The sequence below is a fragment of the Heteronotia binoei genome, chromosome 19 (genome assembly GCF_032191835.1).
Source record: "Heteronotia binoei isolate CCM8104 ecotype False Entrance Well chromosome 19, APGP_CSIRO_Hbin_v1, whole genome shotgun sequence".
Lineage (NCBI taxonomy): Eukaryota > Metazoa > Chordata > Lepidosauria > Squamata > Gekkonidae > Heteronotia > Heteronotia binoei.
The window spans coordinates 29,478,002-29,495,843 of record NC_083241.1 but is presented as its reverse complement, the minus strand read 5'-3'; the positions used below and the strand labels follow the sequence as shown (position 1 = coordinate 29,495,843).

General features: G+C 47.8%; 1 protein-coding gene across 3 annotated transcripts in view; it reads right to left on the bottom strand.

Annotated features, from left to right (window-relative positions):
- CPEB1 (cytoplasmic polyadenylation element binding protein 1) overlaps positions 1-17,842 on the bottom strand; it is an 88,270-nt gene that overhangs the window by 48,175 nt on the left and 22,253 nt on the right. For 2 of the 3 annotated variants that reach the window (XM_060260283.1, XM_060260284.1), the window contains exon 3: positions 11,177-11,365. In XM_060260283.1, the coding sequence (XP_060116266.1) occupies positions 11,177-11,365 (189 nt within the window). Of the gene's footprint in view, positions 1-11,176; positions 11,366-11,587; positions 11,734-17,842 lie in introns of those variants that run through there. The other variant, XM_060260285.1, reaches the window with a different exon arrangement.

Genomic DNA, 17,842 nt, shown 5'->3' with positions numbered 1-17,842 from the left:
TTGCTGTTGCCTGCCTCCATGTGTAGCTAGGGGTCACTTTGTAGAAAAAGAGGTGCCAGAGGTCATCAGCACAACTCATATGCATATGCCACGCACCCCCGACATCGCCAGAAGGTGTACTAAATTGTATCAGCTCAGCATCTACCTTCAAATGCTTTGTTGTGACCACTGAACTTGCAAGTCAGTTTGATGTGTGGCACTGCCTCTTAAAAGCTGCCTGGTCAAAGAGGTGGCCATCTATGGAGGACAATGTTTCTCCTTGGAGACAGAGAGAAAGACAAGAAGCAAAGTGCCTACTTGCATTCGGTGGACTGGTTTGCACAGCAAACTACAGTTTATTACAACACCTGAAGCAGGCCTGCATCACTACTATGTAGAACACAGCAAGATAGAAGTAAACTATTATCTGCATTTGCTATACTAACATAATACAATACCCCTGAGCTAAGAAATGAATGGCAAATTAAGAAATATTCTTAAAGAGAAACCGCTCTCGAGGGCATACGCGGCTGTATATTTTAGCTCTGTTAAGAGATAGCTACTTGGGAAGGCATTTTTGTTGCCTCTGTTTTCTCGGTCTCAGCCTTAACAGCAACAATTATCTGCAAAACCACTTTTGGTTTTCAGCCAGGCCTTGAAAATTTTTCTATGCCTCTAGAAGCTCGCCCCAAAATTGATGTTATCATACCTCTAATGAGCCTAGGCTCATTTTTCAGTCCTAAGAATTTTTTTAATTTTTTATTTTTAATGAACATATTTTCTAATTAGTGGGCACCAACAACATTTCTAGGAGTCATGGTGAATTAGCAACTGGGATTTGTCAAGGTGGTTTAAGCCATGTGCAACTGAGCTATTTTGGCAAGTGACTGCTGAAAGGTTCCAGGAACTCAACCTGAGAGGCTGTCGGAGTCTCTCTCTCTCCACCCCCTCCAAAAAAAAATCCTCATCAAGAGTCCCAGTGCATGACATACTGCAGCTACAACCTTTTTGCAACTAAGAGTCTCCATGGCAGATTGGTTCAAACCACACGGTTCCAGTCACAGAATCATAGAGTTGGAAGGGGCCTCCAGAGTCATCTAGCCCAACCCCCTGCACGATGCAGGAACTTCACAATTACCTCTCCTCAAACACACACATCCCCAGTGACCCCTGCTCCATGCCCAGAAAATGGCAAAAAAAACCCTCCAGGATCCCTGGCCAAAATGGCCTGGAGAAAAATTGCTGACTGGCCCCAAAGTGGTAAGCAGCACTCTCTGGGCATGTATGGAAGGGTCATGAGAACTAATGAACTGATGCAGCCCTTCCTGCCTTCCACAAGGTCTGCCTAAGTTTACAGAATCAGCACTGCTGTCAGATGGCCATCTAGCCTCTGTTTAAAAACCTCCAAGGAAGGAGAGCCCAACATCTCCTGAGGAAGCCTGTTCCACTGAGGAACCGCTCTGTCAGGAAGTTCCTCCTAATATTTAGCAGAAAACAATTCCGCCACTGCAAATGCTTTTGTGGATGCGTGCATATAGCAGCTGCATATAGAGTATTCCTTGGCCATTAGGCTGTTACCAAAGAAACCTTACTACAGCCGGGTATTGCTGAGTGGGTACAGGTCCTGCTAGCATCTCTCACCGGCACAGTAGCCATTTTCTTTCCCCCAATCCCTATGCTGGCAATCCCTGCCCAATGATTGAGGTTCCGCAGGGCCTGTAAGACAGTCCTCTTCCGGCTGGCCTACAACAACTAACTGACACTGAGAATTTCTGGATGGAGCTAGAATGCATTTGACAGACCGCTGGTTTTTATGTTCTATGTTTTATTAATTTATTGTTTTAACTGTTACTATGTAATTGTTTTTAAGCTAAACTTATGTAAGTTTATATGTTGTGAGCCGCCCTGAGCCACTTCGATGGGAAGGGCGGGATATAAATCGAAATATAAATAAATAAATAAATGAGGGGATGTTGAAATTTTTGTTTAGGCCCAGTATTTTTTGAAAAACAAAATTTCTACCCAAGCAAGACCATGAAGGCAGTTTACAGTTTAAACATTATAAAAGCTATTAAAACCAAAGCTAAAGTTTAAACATTATAAAAGCGATTAGAACCAAAGCTAAAATAAATATTAAAACCACATAAAACAGTAATTAAAACACCGAGCAAAAATGGAGAAGTCACTGAGGGAATTCCAGATAAAGCAATGAAGCTTGGTGGAAAACGGTGACAGAAGGGTTACGGACATCTCAAAACAAAAATCCTCACAACAACCCTAACCTGGATAAACCCAGGCAAGCCCAATTTCATCAGATCTCGGAAGCTAAACAAGTTCAACTCTGGCAAATACTTGGATGGGAGACCTCCAAGGAATACCAGCAGTCGGGAGGCAAGGGCAGGCTTTAGTCAGCCACCTCCCTGAATATCCTCCAGGTCTCCAGTAGGGGTCAGTCACCAGAGGTCACCATGGCTTCCAGGTACACACATATATGCACTTATTTTTTAAAAATACAAAAATATTCCGCACAACAGGACCTCTGATGGTGCCCAAGATGGTTACCCCGGGGAATAGGGCAAGGAAAACATAGGGAAACCCAGCATCCAGGGCATTTTTTGTAGCAGGAACTTCTTTGCATATTAGGCCACACCCCTCTGACGTAGCCAATCCTCCAAGAGTTTAGAGGGCTGTTAGTACAGGGCCTACTGTAAGCTCCAGGAGGATTGGCTACATCAGGGATGTGCGGCCCAGTATGCAAAGGAGTTCCTGCTACAAAAAAGCCCTGCGAACATCTAGGAGCCCAACCACGCCCCATCAACAGTAACGATAGTTCTTCCACTTGAAAGGCTGTGGAGGGCCTAGGACCAGTTCCAGACTGAGGGGCCCTGGGGGAGGCAGTGTCCAGAAGCCTCCTGTCTGCCCCCCCACCAGACCCCCCTCATATATTTCCAGCCCCTCCACCTGCGTGCCCCCACCTTTTACCACTCATAAGCCCTCCATACTGCCCATTTTCAGCTGCCCGCATATCTTCTCCCAACCTCGCTGAGAGTGCTGCTGCCATGGACACCAAAACCATCACTTCTGTGCACCACTTGCCTTTCCCCAGGGCTTTTTTTGGTAGCAGGAACTCCTTTGCATATAAGGCCACACCCCATGATGTAGCCAATCCTCCAAGAGCTTACAGGGCTCTTAGTCCAGGGCCTACTATAAGCTCCAAGAAGACTGGCTACATCAGGGGTGTGTGGCCTAATATGCAAAGGAGTTCCTGCTGCAAAAAAAAAAAGCCCTGCCTTTCCCCAATGATGCCCAGCAGCTTGGAGCATGGGTGGCACGGCACTTCAAGAAAACAGAATGGAAAAGCTTGCAGACAGCACAGAGCAGCGTGGCTGGGTCCCAGCAGCTCCCCACCTCAGAGTATGCAGATGCCTGCCCTACCCAGACTACACTTCAAAGTAAGCGGCAGCACCGTAAGCAGTATATTAAGCAAAACAAACGGGCCACCAGACTGCTTTCTCAAGCTCCCAGTTAGGCCCATGCAGAAGTCGCCTACAGATTTAGCAATGTCCCAGCAGCCAGGGCCTGCCCCAAACCCATCAGCAGTCCAACACTGGTACACCAAGAGTGCAGATCAGCAATAGTATTTTTAGCATGATTGCTAACTGTTTTTTTTCTTTTTCTTTTTTGCACTTCCAGCCAGCTCCCGGTGGATTTGTACCGCTGAGTCATTATAGCAGCTTCCAAACTGCTGAGAACCAACAGCGCAGCATCCGTCCTTGGCAAGGCCCGTCCCTCCCAGCCTACGGGCTAGGCTAGGGTTCGGAGACGAACCCGGGCAATGCTGCAGTCCCAGTGCCAAGAGATGCCAGCCGCTGCACCACGGCACGGAGGAAACGGAGCCACCAGCTGGAAAACAAAGCTTTTCCCTACAGCATCGTTGCTTACAACCTCTTCAGGGTGATTCTCCCCCAACGACTTTGATGCAGACACATCCCTACTTTATAATTCCCTTTGGTGCCCTTCCCCTGGTTTTACTTCCTCAGCCCCCTGGAAAACAGCTTCTGCAAAGACAACCTGAATGTATACCCAAAGTAACTGGCTCTTCTCTGGCACTTCCCCGTCTACATTTCTTCAAAACCACTGCAAGCCTTTAAAGAGAAGGAAATACATTCATGGTCGGGAGGGCTGGTGAGGGGAAAATAAAAAAAAGCAGTGAATCAATGCAATTCTGCACTTCCACACAGAACTGAAAGTTAACATAATGTAAGAAGAGCCCTGCTGGATCAGACCAGTGATCCATCTAGTCCAGAAAGAGATCCCGTCTCACACAGCTGCCAACTAGTTCCTCTGGAGGGCCAACAACAGGGCAGAGAGGCCGAGGCCTTTCCCTGACGTTGTCTCCTGGCACTCGGATTCAGAGGCTTAGTGCTTACAACTAAGAGGCTTAGTGCCTCTGAATGTGGAGATTCCCCTCAGTCACCATGACTAGCAGCCATGGACAGACTTATCCTCCACGAATCTATCTAATCCCCTTGCTGTGGGTTGTCGTTGGTCTGTCTTCATGCAATATGATTCAGAGCCATTTCAGGCCGTGAGACACCATCCCACAGATGCTGAGTTCGATTTGTGTAGAAGAATCAATGGGGCATATGATAAGCTTAAGTGGCTCTAACACTGCTACTCTGGGGCCTGCTCGTGTGAAAGCCTCTTCTTTGTTCTACCATATTCTCCCCTCACTTTCTGTCCTATTTACACAGGATAGTAAGCCACAAAGAGGATTCCGTTTGTGCATCTTGGACCTATCTTGCCCCCAACTCCACTTCAGAGACCCTGCATTCCACTGACACACAAATAACTAGAAAAGAGAGAACAGATTGGATTTATACCCTGCCCTTTACTTGGAGTTTCAGAGTGACTTCTCTCCCTCTCCCCACAACAGACACCCTGTGAGGCAGGTGGGGCTGAGAGAGCTGCTCTGGAGAGAACAGCTCTGGGAAAACTGTGGCTAACCCAAGGTCACCCAGCAGCTGCATGTGGGGGAGTGGGAAATCAAACTCGGTTCTCCAGATTAAGAGTGCACCACTCTTAACCACTACACCAAACTGGCTCTCCACCGCACATGGCATTGTGGTGGAAAGTGCCATCCAGTTGTGGCCCTTTCAAGCCCAGAGACTAACAGAGGTGGTCTGCCATTGCCTTCCTCTTTGTAACACAACTCCAGAATTCCCCTGTGGTCTCCCACCAAACCAGAGGTGGAATTCTAGCAGGAGCTCCTTTAAATATTAGGCCATACACCCCTGATGTAGCCAATCCTCCTAGAGCTTACAAAAAAAGAGCCTTGTAAGCTCTTGGAGGATTGGCTGCATCAGGGGTGTGCGGTCTAATAGACAAAGGAGCTGCTGCTAGAGTTCTATCTCTGGGCCCTGTACTGAGAGCCCTGTAAGCTCTTGGGAGGACTGGCTCCATCAGGGGTGTGTGGCCTAATATGCAAAGGAGACCCTGCTAGAATTCTATCCCTGGACCCTGTACTGAGAGCCCTGTAAGCTCTTGGAGGGTTGGCTCCATCAGGGGTGTGTGGCCTAATATGCAATGGAGCCCCTGCTAGAATTCTATCTCTGGACCCTGTACTAAGAGCCCTGTAAGCTCTTGGAGGATTGGCTCCATCAGGGGTGTGTGGCCTAATATGCAAAGGAGCCCCTGTTAGAATTCTATCCCTGGACCCTGTACTAAGAGCCCTGTAAGCTCTTGGAGGATTGGCTCCATCAGGGGTGTGTGGCCTAATATGCAAAGGAGCCCCTGCTAGAATTCTATCCCTGGACCCTGTACTAAGAGCCCTGTAAGCTCTTGGAAGATTGGCTCCATCAGGGGTGTGTGGCCTAATATGCAAAGGAGCCCCTGCTAGAATTCTATTCCTGGACCCTGTACTGGGAGCCCTGTAAGCTCTTGGAGGGCTGGCTCCATCAGGGGTGTGTGGCCTAATATGCAATGGAGCCCCTGTTAGAATTCTATCTCTGGACCCTGTACTAAGAGCCCTGTAAGCTCTTGGAGGGTTGGCTCCATCATGGGTGTGTGGCCTAATATGCAAAGGAGCCCCTGCTAGAATTCTATCTCTGGACCCTGTACTAAAAGCCCTGTAAGCTCTTGGAGGGTTGGCTCCATCAGGGGTGTGTGGCCTAATATGCAATGGAGCCCCTGTTAGAATTCTATCCCTGGACCCTGTACTAAGAGCCCTGTAAGCTCTTGGAGGGTTGGCTCCATCATGGGTGTGTGGCCTAATATGCAAAGGAGCCCCTGCTAGAATTCCACCCTGCACCCAGCTACTAACCAAGGCCAACCCTGCCTAGGTTCTTCTGACATCTGACCAGACTGAGCTAGCCTGGGCCATCCAGGTCAGGGTTTTAACTTGGTAGCTGCTTTAATTCTCTAGCTTGGCCTAGTATATTTTGCAGGGCTTCACATGTCAAAGCTCAGGATTTGGAGGAAGCACTGTACAAACACAGATCTTTTAAACGCTACTCTAGTCTGAGAGGGTAGCTGCGTTGGCTGCAGTGGAACACTTAGATTTGAGTCCGATAGCATTTCAGAGATGAACAAGGTATTCCGGGCATAAGTCTTCAAGAATCAAAGCTCATGCCCTGGAAATGTTGCTTATCTCTAAGGCGCTTCTGGACGAAGATCTAAATATTTTTAACCTGCAAACTGATATTGTAAGCTGTCTGTGATATGATTTATGGCCTATGTTTCTATATGTTGGGCTGGGCTCTTAATGGTGGGTTTTAATTATAATGCTTAAAGTTTTGTTTTTATTATTTTGTATGCTACCTGGGGCAGGGTCCCCGGAAGGTGGCACAAAAATTCTCTTTGAGTAAAACAAGGACAGGCGCTCTTGGGTCACAAGCGTATTCTTTCCTTCTGCCCTATCCAAAGCTACTAATAAGTCCTAAATGCCAGAGAGGTGGCAAGAAGAAAACGAAGGCTGATTTCCCACTATCCTTATGCCACTCTCAGGCTCCACGTCTCTGCGGGGCTTCCGTTGGGAATTCACACTATCTGCTCCGGGGCTGCAACTAGTTTTGCCTTTTCCACGGCAAACAAACTGGGTTTTAGAGGATCTTGTTTGCTGTGCAAGAGAGGCGGAGCAAGTTTCAGTCTCGGGGCAGCTTTTGCAAAATCCGACTGAAGCCCTGCTGAAAAGAGGAGAGTGAGAGCAAGGTAAGGCTAGTGGGGAATCGGTGTGACTTTCAGCAACACAAGCTTGCCTCTAGGTACGTATTTAGGTTTCCCTGAACATCTCAGGCTAACCTAAGAGATACATTCAATTAGCCACTTTATGGCTGCTGTCAGAGGCAGACACTGTCCCAGAAGGCGAAGAAGTACAGCTCAATTCCAGCCCCATCCACTCACTCCGACCTGCCCAGCAATTATATCCAGCGGGCAGTCCAGGCGCCTCGACAGTGGACTGAAATCCCTGCCCTCCTCTCTGTCTGATGGACAGTTCTAGATTAATTTGAAAGCTTGCATGCAACCCTGCTTGTTATTTTTGGTTGAGCTTCATTTAAAAAAAAAGGGGGGGGCTATTAGATGTTGCTCCGGTTAAGGGATTTCGCTTTGGACCAACGTGGCTTGCCTGCAGCCTCGGCTAGGTTAGCGGCATGCCGGCACCCAAAGCATTTAGGAAGCCTATATTGCAGCCCCCACCGCCTTGCATCAACAGCGGCTTCTTTCCATATTCAGAAGCAGCAAACGTTTGATTTGAAAGACATCTCTGCCTCCCTGGGCAAACCAGCTTTGCTTTCTGGAAGCTGATGAATTCTGCTCCTATCTGTAGGAAAGTGACTGAGCAGAAATCTTTTTCAGACTTGCCATTTGTAGCACAGCCAAAAAAAACCCCCCAAACCACAATACACAACAACCCACACTTAACGAGTACATTTTCGCTGTTACTTTTTGAGCAGCTCTTATGAGTACAGCAGAGCCAGCTGCAGGCCTGTATTCCTGAAGTGGCGAAGTGGTTGTTCAGACAGCTGCTGTTGTGTGGGGGTGGGGAAGCTGTTCTCAATGCAAAAGGATGGTTTTGAGCTGGGACTCAGCCCCATACTGACTGAACATCCAAAACAGGTTCAGAGGCCTTAAGCCAGGGGTCCCAAGCCCCCAGACCATGGCCTGTTAGCAACCGTGAATTGTATAATTATTTCATTATATAGTATAATGTAGTAGTAGTGGTAGTAACAATAATAATAAGACATTGGATTTATATCCTGCCCTTGACGCCGAATCTCAGAGCAGCTCACAATCATTTGCGGATGTTCTCTCCCCTCATTGGTGGATCTGTATAATATGGGATGTAAAAGGAAGATACAAATGATCCTAAGGGACCCTTCACATCTGGGCCATTTGCTATTTGAGATCTTACCGTCAGGTAGACGATATAGAGTGTTGAAGGCTAGGACAAACAGATTTAAGGACAGTTTCTATCCAAGTGCTGTGGTTAGGTTAAATGCAGGGTTATGAAGGATTATCTGTTTTAGATGTATTTAAATGGTTTTAATGGTTTTAGATGTATTTAAATGGTATGAATATGAATATGTGTGTTTGATGTGTTGGTATGTTTGTGGAAGAGCACCTCATTTCGTTGCTCTCTTTTTGTGGAGAACAATGACAATAAATCTATCTATCTATCTATCTATCTATCTATCTATCTATCTATCTATCTATCTATCTATCTATCTATCTATCTCCTTTACCTTCCTCCCCCAAAACAAACACCATGTTAGGTAGGTGGGGCTGAGAGAACTCTCCCAGAAGCTGCCCTTTCAAGGACAACTCTGAAAGCGCTATGGCTGCACCAAGGCCATTCCAGCAGCTGCAGGTGGAGGAGGGGGGGGGGAATCAAACCCGGTTCTCCCAGATAAGAGTCCACACACTTAACCACCACACCAAAATGAAGTGCACAATCGTATCATCCCAAAACCATCACACACACGACCCGTGGAAAAATTGCCTTCCACAAAACCGGTCCCTGGTGCCAAAAAGGTTGGGGACCACTGCCTTAAGCAATACACGTATGCTGCCTGGGAATCTCAGCCACTAAGGACAGAAGGGAAAGGGGTAACCCTTACAGGATGCGCCCCTGGTTTGTATCACACAATTTCTTGGAGAACACACAGTGCGCCGCTTGAGTCCTGACCAGCCAGCCGGCTACGGCCTCTGCTGCGCAAGGTCTGCCAAAGCAGAAGGGAACCTGGCAGCCGAACAAAGTGCCAAAGCTGCCCCACCTTAAGATGTCTGAACACAGCTCCTGCCCCAGACTGCTGCAGCCACAAGACAAGCAGTTCCGTTCTTTGCAAGACAAGCAGTTCTGTTCCTCGCCCAGAGGTCGAGGCTGATAAAAACAATCTATAGCTAGTCGCCGTGCATCATCGACGAGGCCCTCTTTAGATACCAGATTCTGTCCCCCAGTATGCCATGAGCCCACTTAACAGACTGCCATGGTTTTCGCCACCCTCCTAATACTGCATCATCTGAAATCGGAGAGGCCCAGTGGTGAGACTGCTGTACGCTGGTGGACCAAGGCTTTGAAAGCCTCTGAGCGTAGCCTTTTAAGCAGCTGGTGTTTGCAACTTTAGCCCCTGCTAGTTTCTCTGGGGGAGCTGCTGAGTGACCATGTGGTGCCAGAGGAAAGGAAGGTGAAGAAAATGTAGCTTTCCTGCAGGGAAAGCCCCATCCCCTGAATCTAGCAGCTGAACAGGCCTCGCTGCAGATGGTTTGTGCCCACCCAAGACTGCCTTCCACCATGCAACGCTCATTTGCTTCTTGCATTTCTTTTGCGGGAGAAACTCCAGCCTTCCCTGAAGACATTACGCAAAGGTCTGCTTGCGCTCATAACGCCAGTGCCTTCAAGTATTGGCAGCTACCAAGCTGGACCTACGAGGACTCCATCACAGCAGAATCACAACCTGCTTCGCTCTCAGCACCTGCAATTTTGGCTTCAACACATAATGAAAATATGAGGCTGCCTTATACTGAATCAGACCCTCAGCCCATCAAAGTCAGTGTTGTCTACTCAGACTGGCAGCGGCTCTCCAGGGTTTCAAGCTGAGGTTTTTCATGCCTATTTGCCTGGACCTTTTTAGTTGGAGATGCCAGGGATTGAACCTGGGACCTTCTGCTTACCAAGCAGATGCTCTAAGACCCTAAGAGCAAGCATTTCATTTATCCGGACAGGCTCACAGAATAATGAGAGGTACCTAGCTGCTTACCCTTTGAAGAGCACAGTTTTTTTCAGCCTAGCTGGGCCTCTCAGAGTTTTGCCTCTCTGCAATTTTCTAACATGCAAGTCTTTAGCGATAGAAACAGGCAGCTTACCAGGAAAGAAGAGGCAATTCAACACTGCCCCTATATCAGGGGTGGCCAATGGTAGCGCTCCAGATGTTTTTTTGCCTACAACTCCCATCAGCCCCAATGGCCAATGGCTGGGGCTGATGGGAGCTGTAGGCAAAAAACATCTGGAGATCTACCGCTGGCCACCCCTGCCCTATACAAAGCCTGGCTTCAAAGGAGACCAAGAGCTGAGCATCACTGTATCCAGAACCACAAAAGCATCCAGAAAGACACAGAACAGGGCACAAACGGAATGACACCTCTACCCCCGGGGCTCTTGAGACACAGAGTCGCCTCCAACTTGACCAGCTGGATGTCAAGGCCTGCGGTTCTAACAGCAGTGACCTGTATACAAAGCCAGACTTTCTACACCCATCCCTGCAATGGCAAGAAGTTGGTTCTCCTTACCACTCACATAACATGACAGCAGTCTGAGATACAAGCTCCTTTCGGGGACTTTTGGCCTCTGAGCTGGTAGTCCTACTAGAGCGTCGATGAAGAAAGATGGGAGCAACGCTCCTTTCCCCACCTCCACCCCTTTCCCCCAATAATATCAATCATCACAGTCACAGAATATTTTTACTAGAAAACTTGTCTCCCGTTTACGTTGCGTTCCCAGACTCTCCCCTTCCCGGCTCCTGCTTAACTTCCCAACCAGCCCTGGGAACCTTGTGGGAAAACAGCAGAGACCGAGAACAAGCCGTCCACAGCCGTCGGCACCTGCTATATTGCTAGGAGCAGCTTCTGGTTATGGAGCTGGGGTGATTGGGGGGGAGAAGCCATCCAGCAACTGTTGCTGTGAGTCAGCAGACTCGCTCACCAGATTGCTTGCTGGGCTGGGTTGCAGTATCCGAATCCTGGTTGCTCCACGGCCTGTCCCACCCTGGCAAGCTGAGAGACTGCAGTCCGAGGCACAGGTCGTTGGTGTCCGGGAGGCCGCTGGGAGATTCCTGCACGGAAGGTGGGAAAAGCATCCTGCTGGCTGCCGCTCCCTCCGAGAACTGGAAGTCTGCTCGAGACAGGAAGAGGGAAGGAGTAGAGGGAGAGAGAAGACACAGACACACAAGTGCAGGAGTTTAGGAGTTTTCCCAGAGAGGGAGGCTTGCGGTGGCTGCAGGCAGGCCCCAAAGGAAGGGAACGGAGAGTACCCTATGGGCTTCACCTTCCGCCCTCCTATTTCGACCCGCACTACTGCCCCAGGCCGGCATGTGACTAGGCTGCTGATGCTTACCGTGTTGCCAGAGACGTCACGCAGCCGTGCGATACAGCCACATCTTCGTTGACAGGATAGAAGGGGAGGGCAAGGCTGCCCATGGGAGTTAAGGCAACATGCGGGAGGGAAAAGGTACAGCCAGAGGCAGTGTCTGTGTGTGTGTGCGTGTGTATGGGGGGCTGGGTGGGAGCTATAGCTTTGCGAGCAGCGGCACAGGGAGGTGGCCGAATACCGCCATCCCCTCGGCAATAGCTCCAGCAGCAACACCCAGTCAGTAAGCGAGAGAGAGAAATCACACTGTCAGCTTAGCAGCTACCCAGCCATCCTGGCCCTGCCCACCCGCTTTCTCCACCCACAATTCCCCCCTCCCCCCCAAAAAAACGCCCTTTAGCCCTGGAACAGTTCCAGCTGCTGGCGCAAGCCCTGGAAACAGCTCAATGCAAAGCAATTCTGCTAGCATAATCTATTTGCTCAAAAAAAAAAAAAAAGCCGCAGAACTTGGCTACTGTGCCCCCTTCACAGGTCCCGCATTGTTTACCACTAAGCAATATGGATAACCTTCAAAAACAATAATGGCATCCTGAACTCTGTGCAAATGGGCGGGGGGGGGGGGGGGCTATAAATGTCAAGGCAGCCAGTCATGAAAGAGCATGGAACTCGGGACGGAGCCCATACCCAAATCTTAGGGATTTTTTTTAATAAACAGTATTTAGGAAGGGAGTAACAGGTATTGCACACATAGGAAAGAAGCATCATCACACACTGGGCCTAAACTGAGCTGATGGACATTTGTACAGGAAATGCATTATATCTGCAAATCTCAGAATTCCAGCATAATGCAGCAGAGAGAAGCTAGAACTTGCCTTCTTTCTTTTTTTGAGTCTCTGTTATAAAAGTTTGTTGTTCATATGGTTATTCCAATTTGTATTCCTAGCTCTACTGGTGCTGGAGGAGAGTTTTTTTGAAAACCGTGGATTGCCAAAAGGATGACTAAGTTGTGTTCTAGATGAACAGAGAGCCAGTTTCGTGTAGTGGTTAAGTGTGTGGACTCTTATCTGGGAGAACCAGGCTTGCAGCTGCTGGAATGGCCTTGGGCCTCATAGGAGTTGTCCTTGAAAGGGCAGCTTCTGTCAGAGCTCTCTCAGCCCCACCTACCTCACAGGGTGTCTGCTGTGGGGGAAGAAGACAAAAGAGATCCTAAGCCACTCTGAGACTCTGATTCAGAGTGAAGGGCAGGGTATAAATCTACAATCTTCTTCTTCTTAAAAAAATCAGGCACAAACTCTCCCCTAGAAGCTAAAATGATTACACTGAGGCTGTTGTACTTTGGTCCCATTATGAGAAGACAAGAGACACTGGAAAGACAATCACACAAGGAAAACTGGAAGGCAGCAGGAAAAGAGGAAGACCCAAGAGGAAATGGATTGACTCCATCGAGGAAGCCTTTAGTTTGCAAGACCTGATCAAGGCAGCTAACAATCAGGCATTTCTAGAGATCTTAAGCAACTTGATGGCACCTAACATCCAAAGTTCTATTGCATTGTTCACTGGATGCCCTGTACTATACAATTACATTTCTTCCTGTACCCCATAATCCTCCATAAGCCTCTGTGAGAAAGGTGGTCTATCAATAGGCTTGAATAAGTGAAATAAAACAGCACTGGGCATCCAATTAGAATTGCTAGCCTAACCAGATGAACAACACACTACATATCAGTAGGACCGCCAAATGGAAAAAATAATTTTATGCAACTTCTTTCTCTATACCAAGGGTGGCCAAACTGTGGCTCAGGAGCCGCATCTGGCTCTTTCACACATATTGTGTGGCTCTTGAAGTCCCCACTGTCCTGTCAGCCAGCTTGGAGAAGACAGCTGGTGGCTTGGAGAATGCATTTAAAGTTACTTTCTTTCCATCTCTCTCTCTCCTCCCATCTATTTGCTTTTCTTCCTTTCTTGTGACTCTCAAACATCTGACATTCATGTCTTGCAGCTCTCAAACATCTGACGTTTATTCTATGTGGCTCTTACATTAAGCAACTTTGGCCACCCCTGCTCTATCTTCCCCAAGCCAACCTCAGATCTAAGCCCTGGCACTGTGGACATGTTGTAGGAAATAATGGCTTTTATATTTTCAGCTAGATACTTCTATTTTTCCACCCTCTACCAGTCCTGGTAAGAAGTGCAACCAATGCCATCTATAAACACCTGCTTGACATTCTACCAGGGAGGGAGGGCATGAAAAGCCTTAAAGGAGAGGGCCTGAAAAATATTCCCTTCCCTTCCACCACCTTGGTGCTGTAACCTAGGGTTGCCAACCTCCAGGTGGTGACTGGAGGACCGAGATGACACTCTTGCAGGTGACACAGATCTGCAAGCAACAGATCAGTTCACCTGGGGAAAAATGGCTGCTTCGAAAGGAGGACTATACGGCAGGGGTAGCTCTCCAGATGCTTTTTTTGCCTACAACTCCCATCAGCCCCAGCCATTGGCCATGCTGACTGGGGCTGATGGGAGTTGTAGGCAAAAAAAAACCATCTGGAGAGCTACCATTGGCCACCCCTGCTATATGGCATTGTATTCTGCTGAAGCCCCGCCCTCCCCAGGCTCCACCCCCCCCCCCCCCCCCCAAATCTCCAGGTATTTCCCAACCCAGACCTCATGTGGTCACATGAAATTTTCCAGAAAATTTGAGAACCTGCACAGTTTTGTGTTATTCAACTGGCTGGTCTTGAACAGGGGTGGAATTCTAGCAGGAGCTCCTTTGCATATCAGGCCACACACCCCTAATGTAGCCAATCCTTCAAGAGCTTACAAAAAAGAGCCTTGTAAGCTCTTGGGAGGATTGGCTACATCAGGGGTACCTGCTGCTGTTGCCGACTTCATAACCCTTCTTCTCCTCTTCCAGGACCCCAGTCTCTCTCCTTACCCACAGCAGGTTCTGGGCTGCCATGGGGTGTGACCCACAAGAGGGAAAACTCAACAGGGGTGCATGCAACCTTCTTAGCTGTTAGCTGGAGATACATTCAACAGTGAGATATAACCAAGAATGCCATGCAGGTAACAGGCGGCCGGATCTATCTGCTAAACTCTTATCAGTCTGTCAACCACTACAGAGCACCACAAGCCCCGCCCCATCCTCAAATCACAGAATGCAGCTTCCCAAATCTCTGCTTCCAGCTAAAAATGAGAGAGAGAGAAGGAGGGAGAGAGAGAGAATCTCCTAGCCTTACTGTTGCTAAGATATGCTAGAATGTGTGGGCTACACCCAAGGAAGGCTCAAAGCCAGAGAGTAAGATTTCTAGTAGTTGGAAGACAGCCCTTAAAGCGGCTGTCTTTGATTATTTGCCCCTCCAATGGAAAAGAAATTCTGTGAAAATGGAAGAGCCCTTGGAGCTAAGGAGCCACGCAGATGTGTTTAATTTCGATCATTTTAACAGAGTACAGAACTGTGTTTCTGTTGACACAGAATTCTGACCTGAATGCAGAAAGCATACAATCCTTGTTTATAGTTACATTCACACAATCTTGCTAATCTTCTAACGCTGTATATGGTATTAAATGCCAACAGTTTTCTGCATAGGGCAAAGAGGCCAAACCCTACGCTGTAGGATAAATGGACACAAATCTGACATAATCACAAAATTTAGAAACATGTAACAGAACTTTTCAACTTCTTAGGGCACTCAATGGGGGCACCTCAAAGTAACTGTTTTATTGCAAAGGAATTTCAGAAACAGACTAGAATGGGAGATTGCTGAATTGCAAGTTTTTATAACACCTAGGACAATGGAGCCCCCCAAGGCTTAACAGAGATATCAGGTTCTTATCTCACTACATATGCTCATTCACTCAGTTCTCTTATGCCCAGAATTAAACTTTGTTGGTATCAACGCTGCCACTGGACTCAAACTTAGTTCTCACAACTGTTTGTTAACTTTTTTATTATCTGTAAGCTATTTTCACATGACTTTAGCAACAGCTTCAATCCAATCTTAGCTATACATATCGCTCAGTTACTTACACATTTTGACTCTAATTAGAGCAGAGGAGAATGCAAGGATGTATTTTCCACCTGGCCATGGAAGCTCACAAGGGAGAGAAAGAGAGAGAGAGAGAGAGAGTTGGAAACAAAGAGATTTTACACACACTCCCCAAGCTGCCGGCTGGCTTGGAGAAGTGATTTAAAGAGAGAAATGCCTTCTCCAATCTGTCTGACAGGGCAGGCTTCGAGAGCCACACAATAAGCGTGAAAGATGTGGCTCCTGAGCCACAGTTTGGCCAACCCTGGGCTAAGCCATAGTATGACCAGTAAAATCTGAGTAGGGTGAACATTTGTGCATCACCATGAAAAGCCACATGCATAATTTGGGAACTTCCACAGGCAGGGCTGGTGCTAGGGGTTCTGCCACCCCAGGCAAGAACCCTGTTCTTGCCACCTGCGTGGCGGACCCTGTGTTCAGCACAGACCCAGGCAGACAAAAGCGGAGGGGCGGCGCCTGTGCCTCTTGGAGCCTTCCTTCCCTTGCAGGGAAGGCAGGCTTGGAGCAGCACACACATTGCAGAACGACCACTAGTACTTACCGTGAGGGGTCATTCTCCCCTGAGTACAGGAGGACATCTTGGGTGCTTTCCACCATCCTGTCAGGGAGGCAGGAAATAGAATAATTTTTCTTCCTCTTCTTTGACCCTGGAGCACCCAGATCTCCTCAGTTGGGATACTCTGATAAGCAGCCTCTAAACAATCAACCTTACTCACAATAAGGAAACAGTAATAACAGTCAGTTAATATGCAAAAAGCATAACATAAGGAACTGTAGAGCAGCAGAAGAAAATGGAATAGATAGAGCAGAATAGACCCTAGTATGAGCGATGCAACGTGGTGGGCAAGATGTCCTCCTGTACTCAGAGGAGAATGACCCCTCACGGTAAGTACCAATGGTCGTTCTCCCTCTGAGTCGGAGGCCATCTTGGGATCTCCTATAGCAGTGAATTAATGACTGGGTGGGGCATTGCTCTCTTCTAGGACCACATGTTGTAAAACCTTTCTGCCAAATGCTGCTTCTGCTGAACTGTAGGAGTTTAATTTGTAGTGTCGGACAAATGTTGAGATAGAGGACCATGTTGCGGTCCTGCACACCTCATCTACTGAGGCATAATTGTTAAAGGCTGCGTCAGTTGCAGCACTTCTAGCGGAATGTGCTGTGATACCTCTGGGTACTTCTAATTCCATTGCTCTATAGGCTTCCGCAATACATTGTTTAATAGCATAGCTGATGGCTGAAGTTGACATTTTTTGGCCCAATCTTGGTTGTGCAATGTTAATGAACATGGCTTCCATTTTCTGGATTGGTTCAGTCCTCATTAAATATGCTTTTAGACAGCGTCTGCAATCTATGTTATGCCACATTCGCTCCCTAGGATGTTTAGGGTCTGGACAAAATGATGGCAAGTGAAGTTCTTGAGACTTGTGAAATTTTGACACAATCTTGGGTTGAAAAGTAGGATCTATACGAAGAACTACTTTGTCTTTGTGGAAAAATACAAAGTTCTTTCTTTACAGACAGTGCATTGATCTCCGACACCCTTCTTGCTGAAGTGATCGCTATTAAGAAGATTGTCTTTAAGTGTAACCATCTTAGAGAAATGCCTTGAATAGGCTCAAAGGGTGTTTTAGTGAGTGCGGACAAGACAGTGTGTAGATGCCACGTCGGAAACCTATGAGTCTGTGGAGGGCACTTGAGGGCGGCTCCCCTTAAGAACCTCTGAACATGTGCATGCTTGGAGGGATCTTTACCTTGTATCTGTCCCAATACGGAAGATAGTGCTGCTACCTGTCTCCGTAAGGTGGCTCGTTTCAGTCCAGATTGTAATCCATCTTGTAGGAATTCCAATATGTCTTGAATTGATGGATTTAGTGGATCTTTTGCTTTTCTGCGACACCACCTATGAAAAGCTTTCCAATAACCGAACTTCAGGAATGTAGACCGTCCAATTTCCACACGGTCAATTGCAGCCAATCTGGATGTGGATGCCAAATTGGACCCTGCGTCAACATGTCTGGAACGATTTCTAGCCGGAGAGGTTGAGTGGTTGATAGCCTTTGGATAGATGAGAACCATGGGCATCGTGGCCACCATGGGGCTACTAATATGACCCGTGCTTTCTGGTGTTGTACCTGTCAAAGAAACCTTGATAACACCGGAATCAGGGGGAAGGCATACAGTAGGCCCTGAGGCCAACTTACTGTCAGTGCGTCCACCGCTGCTGCAGCCG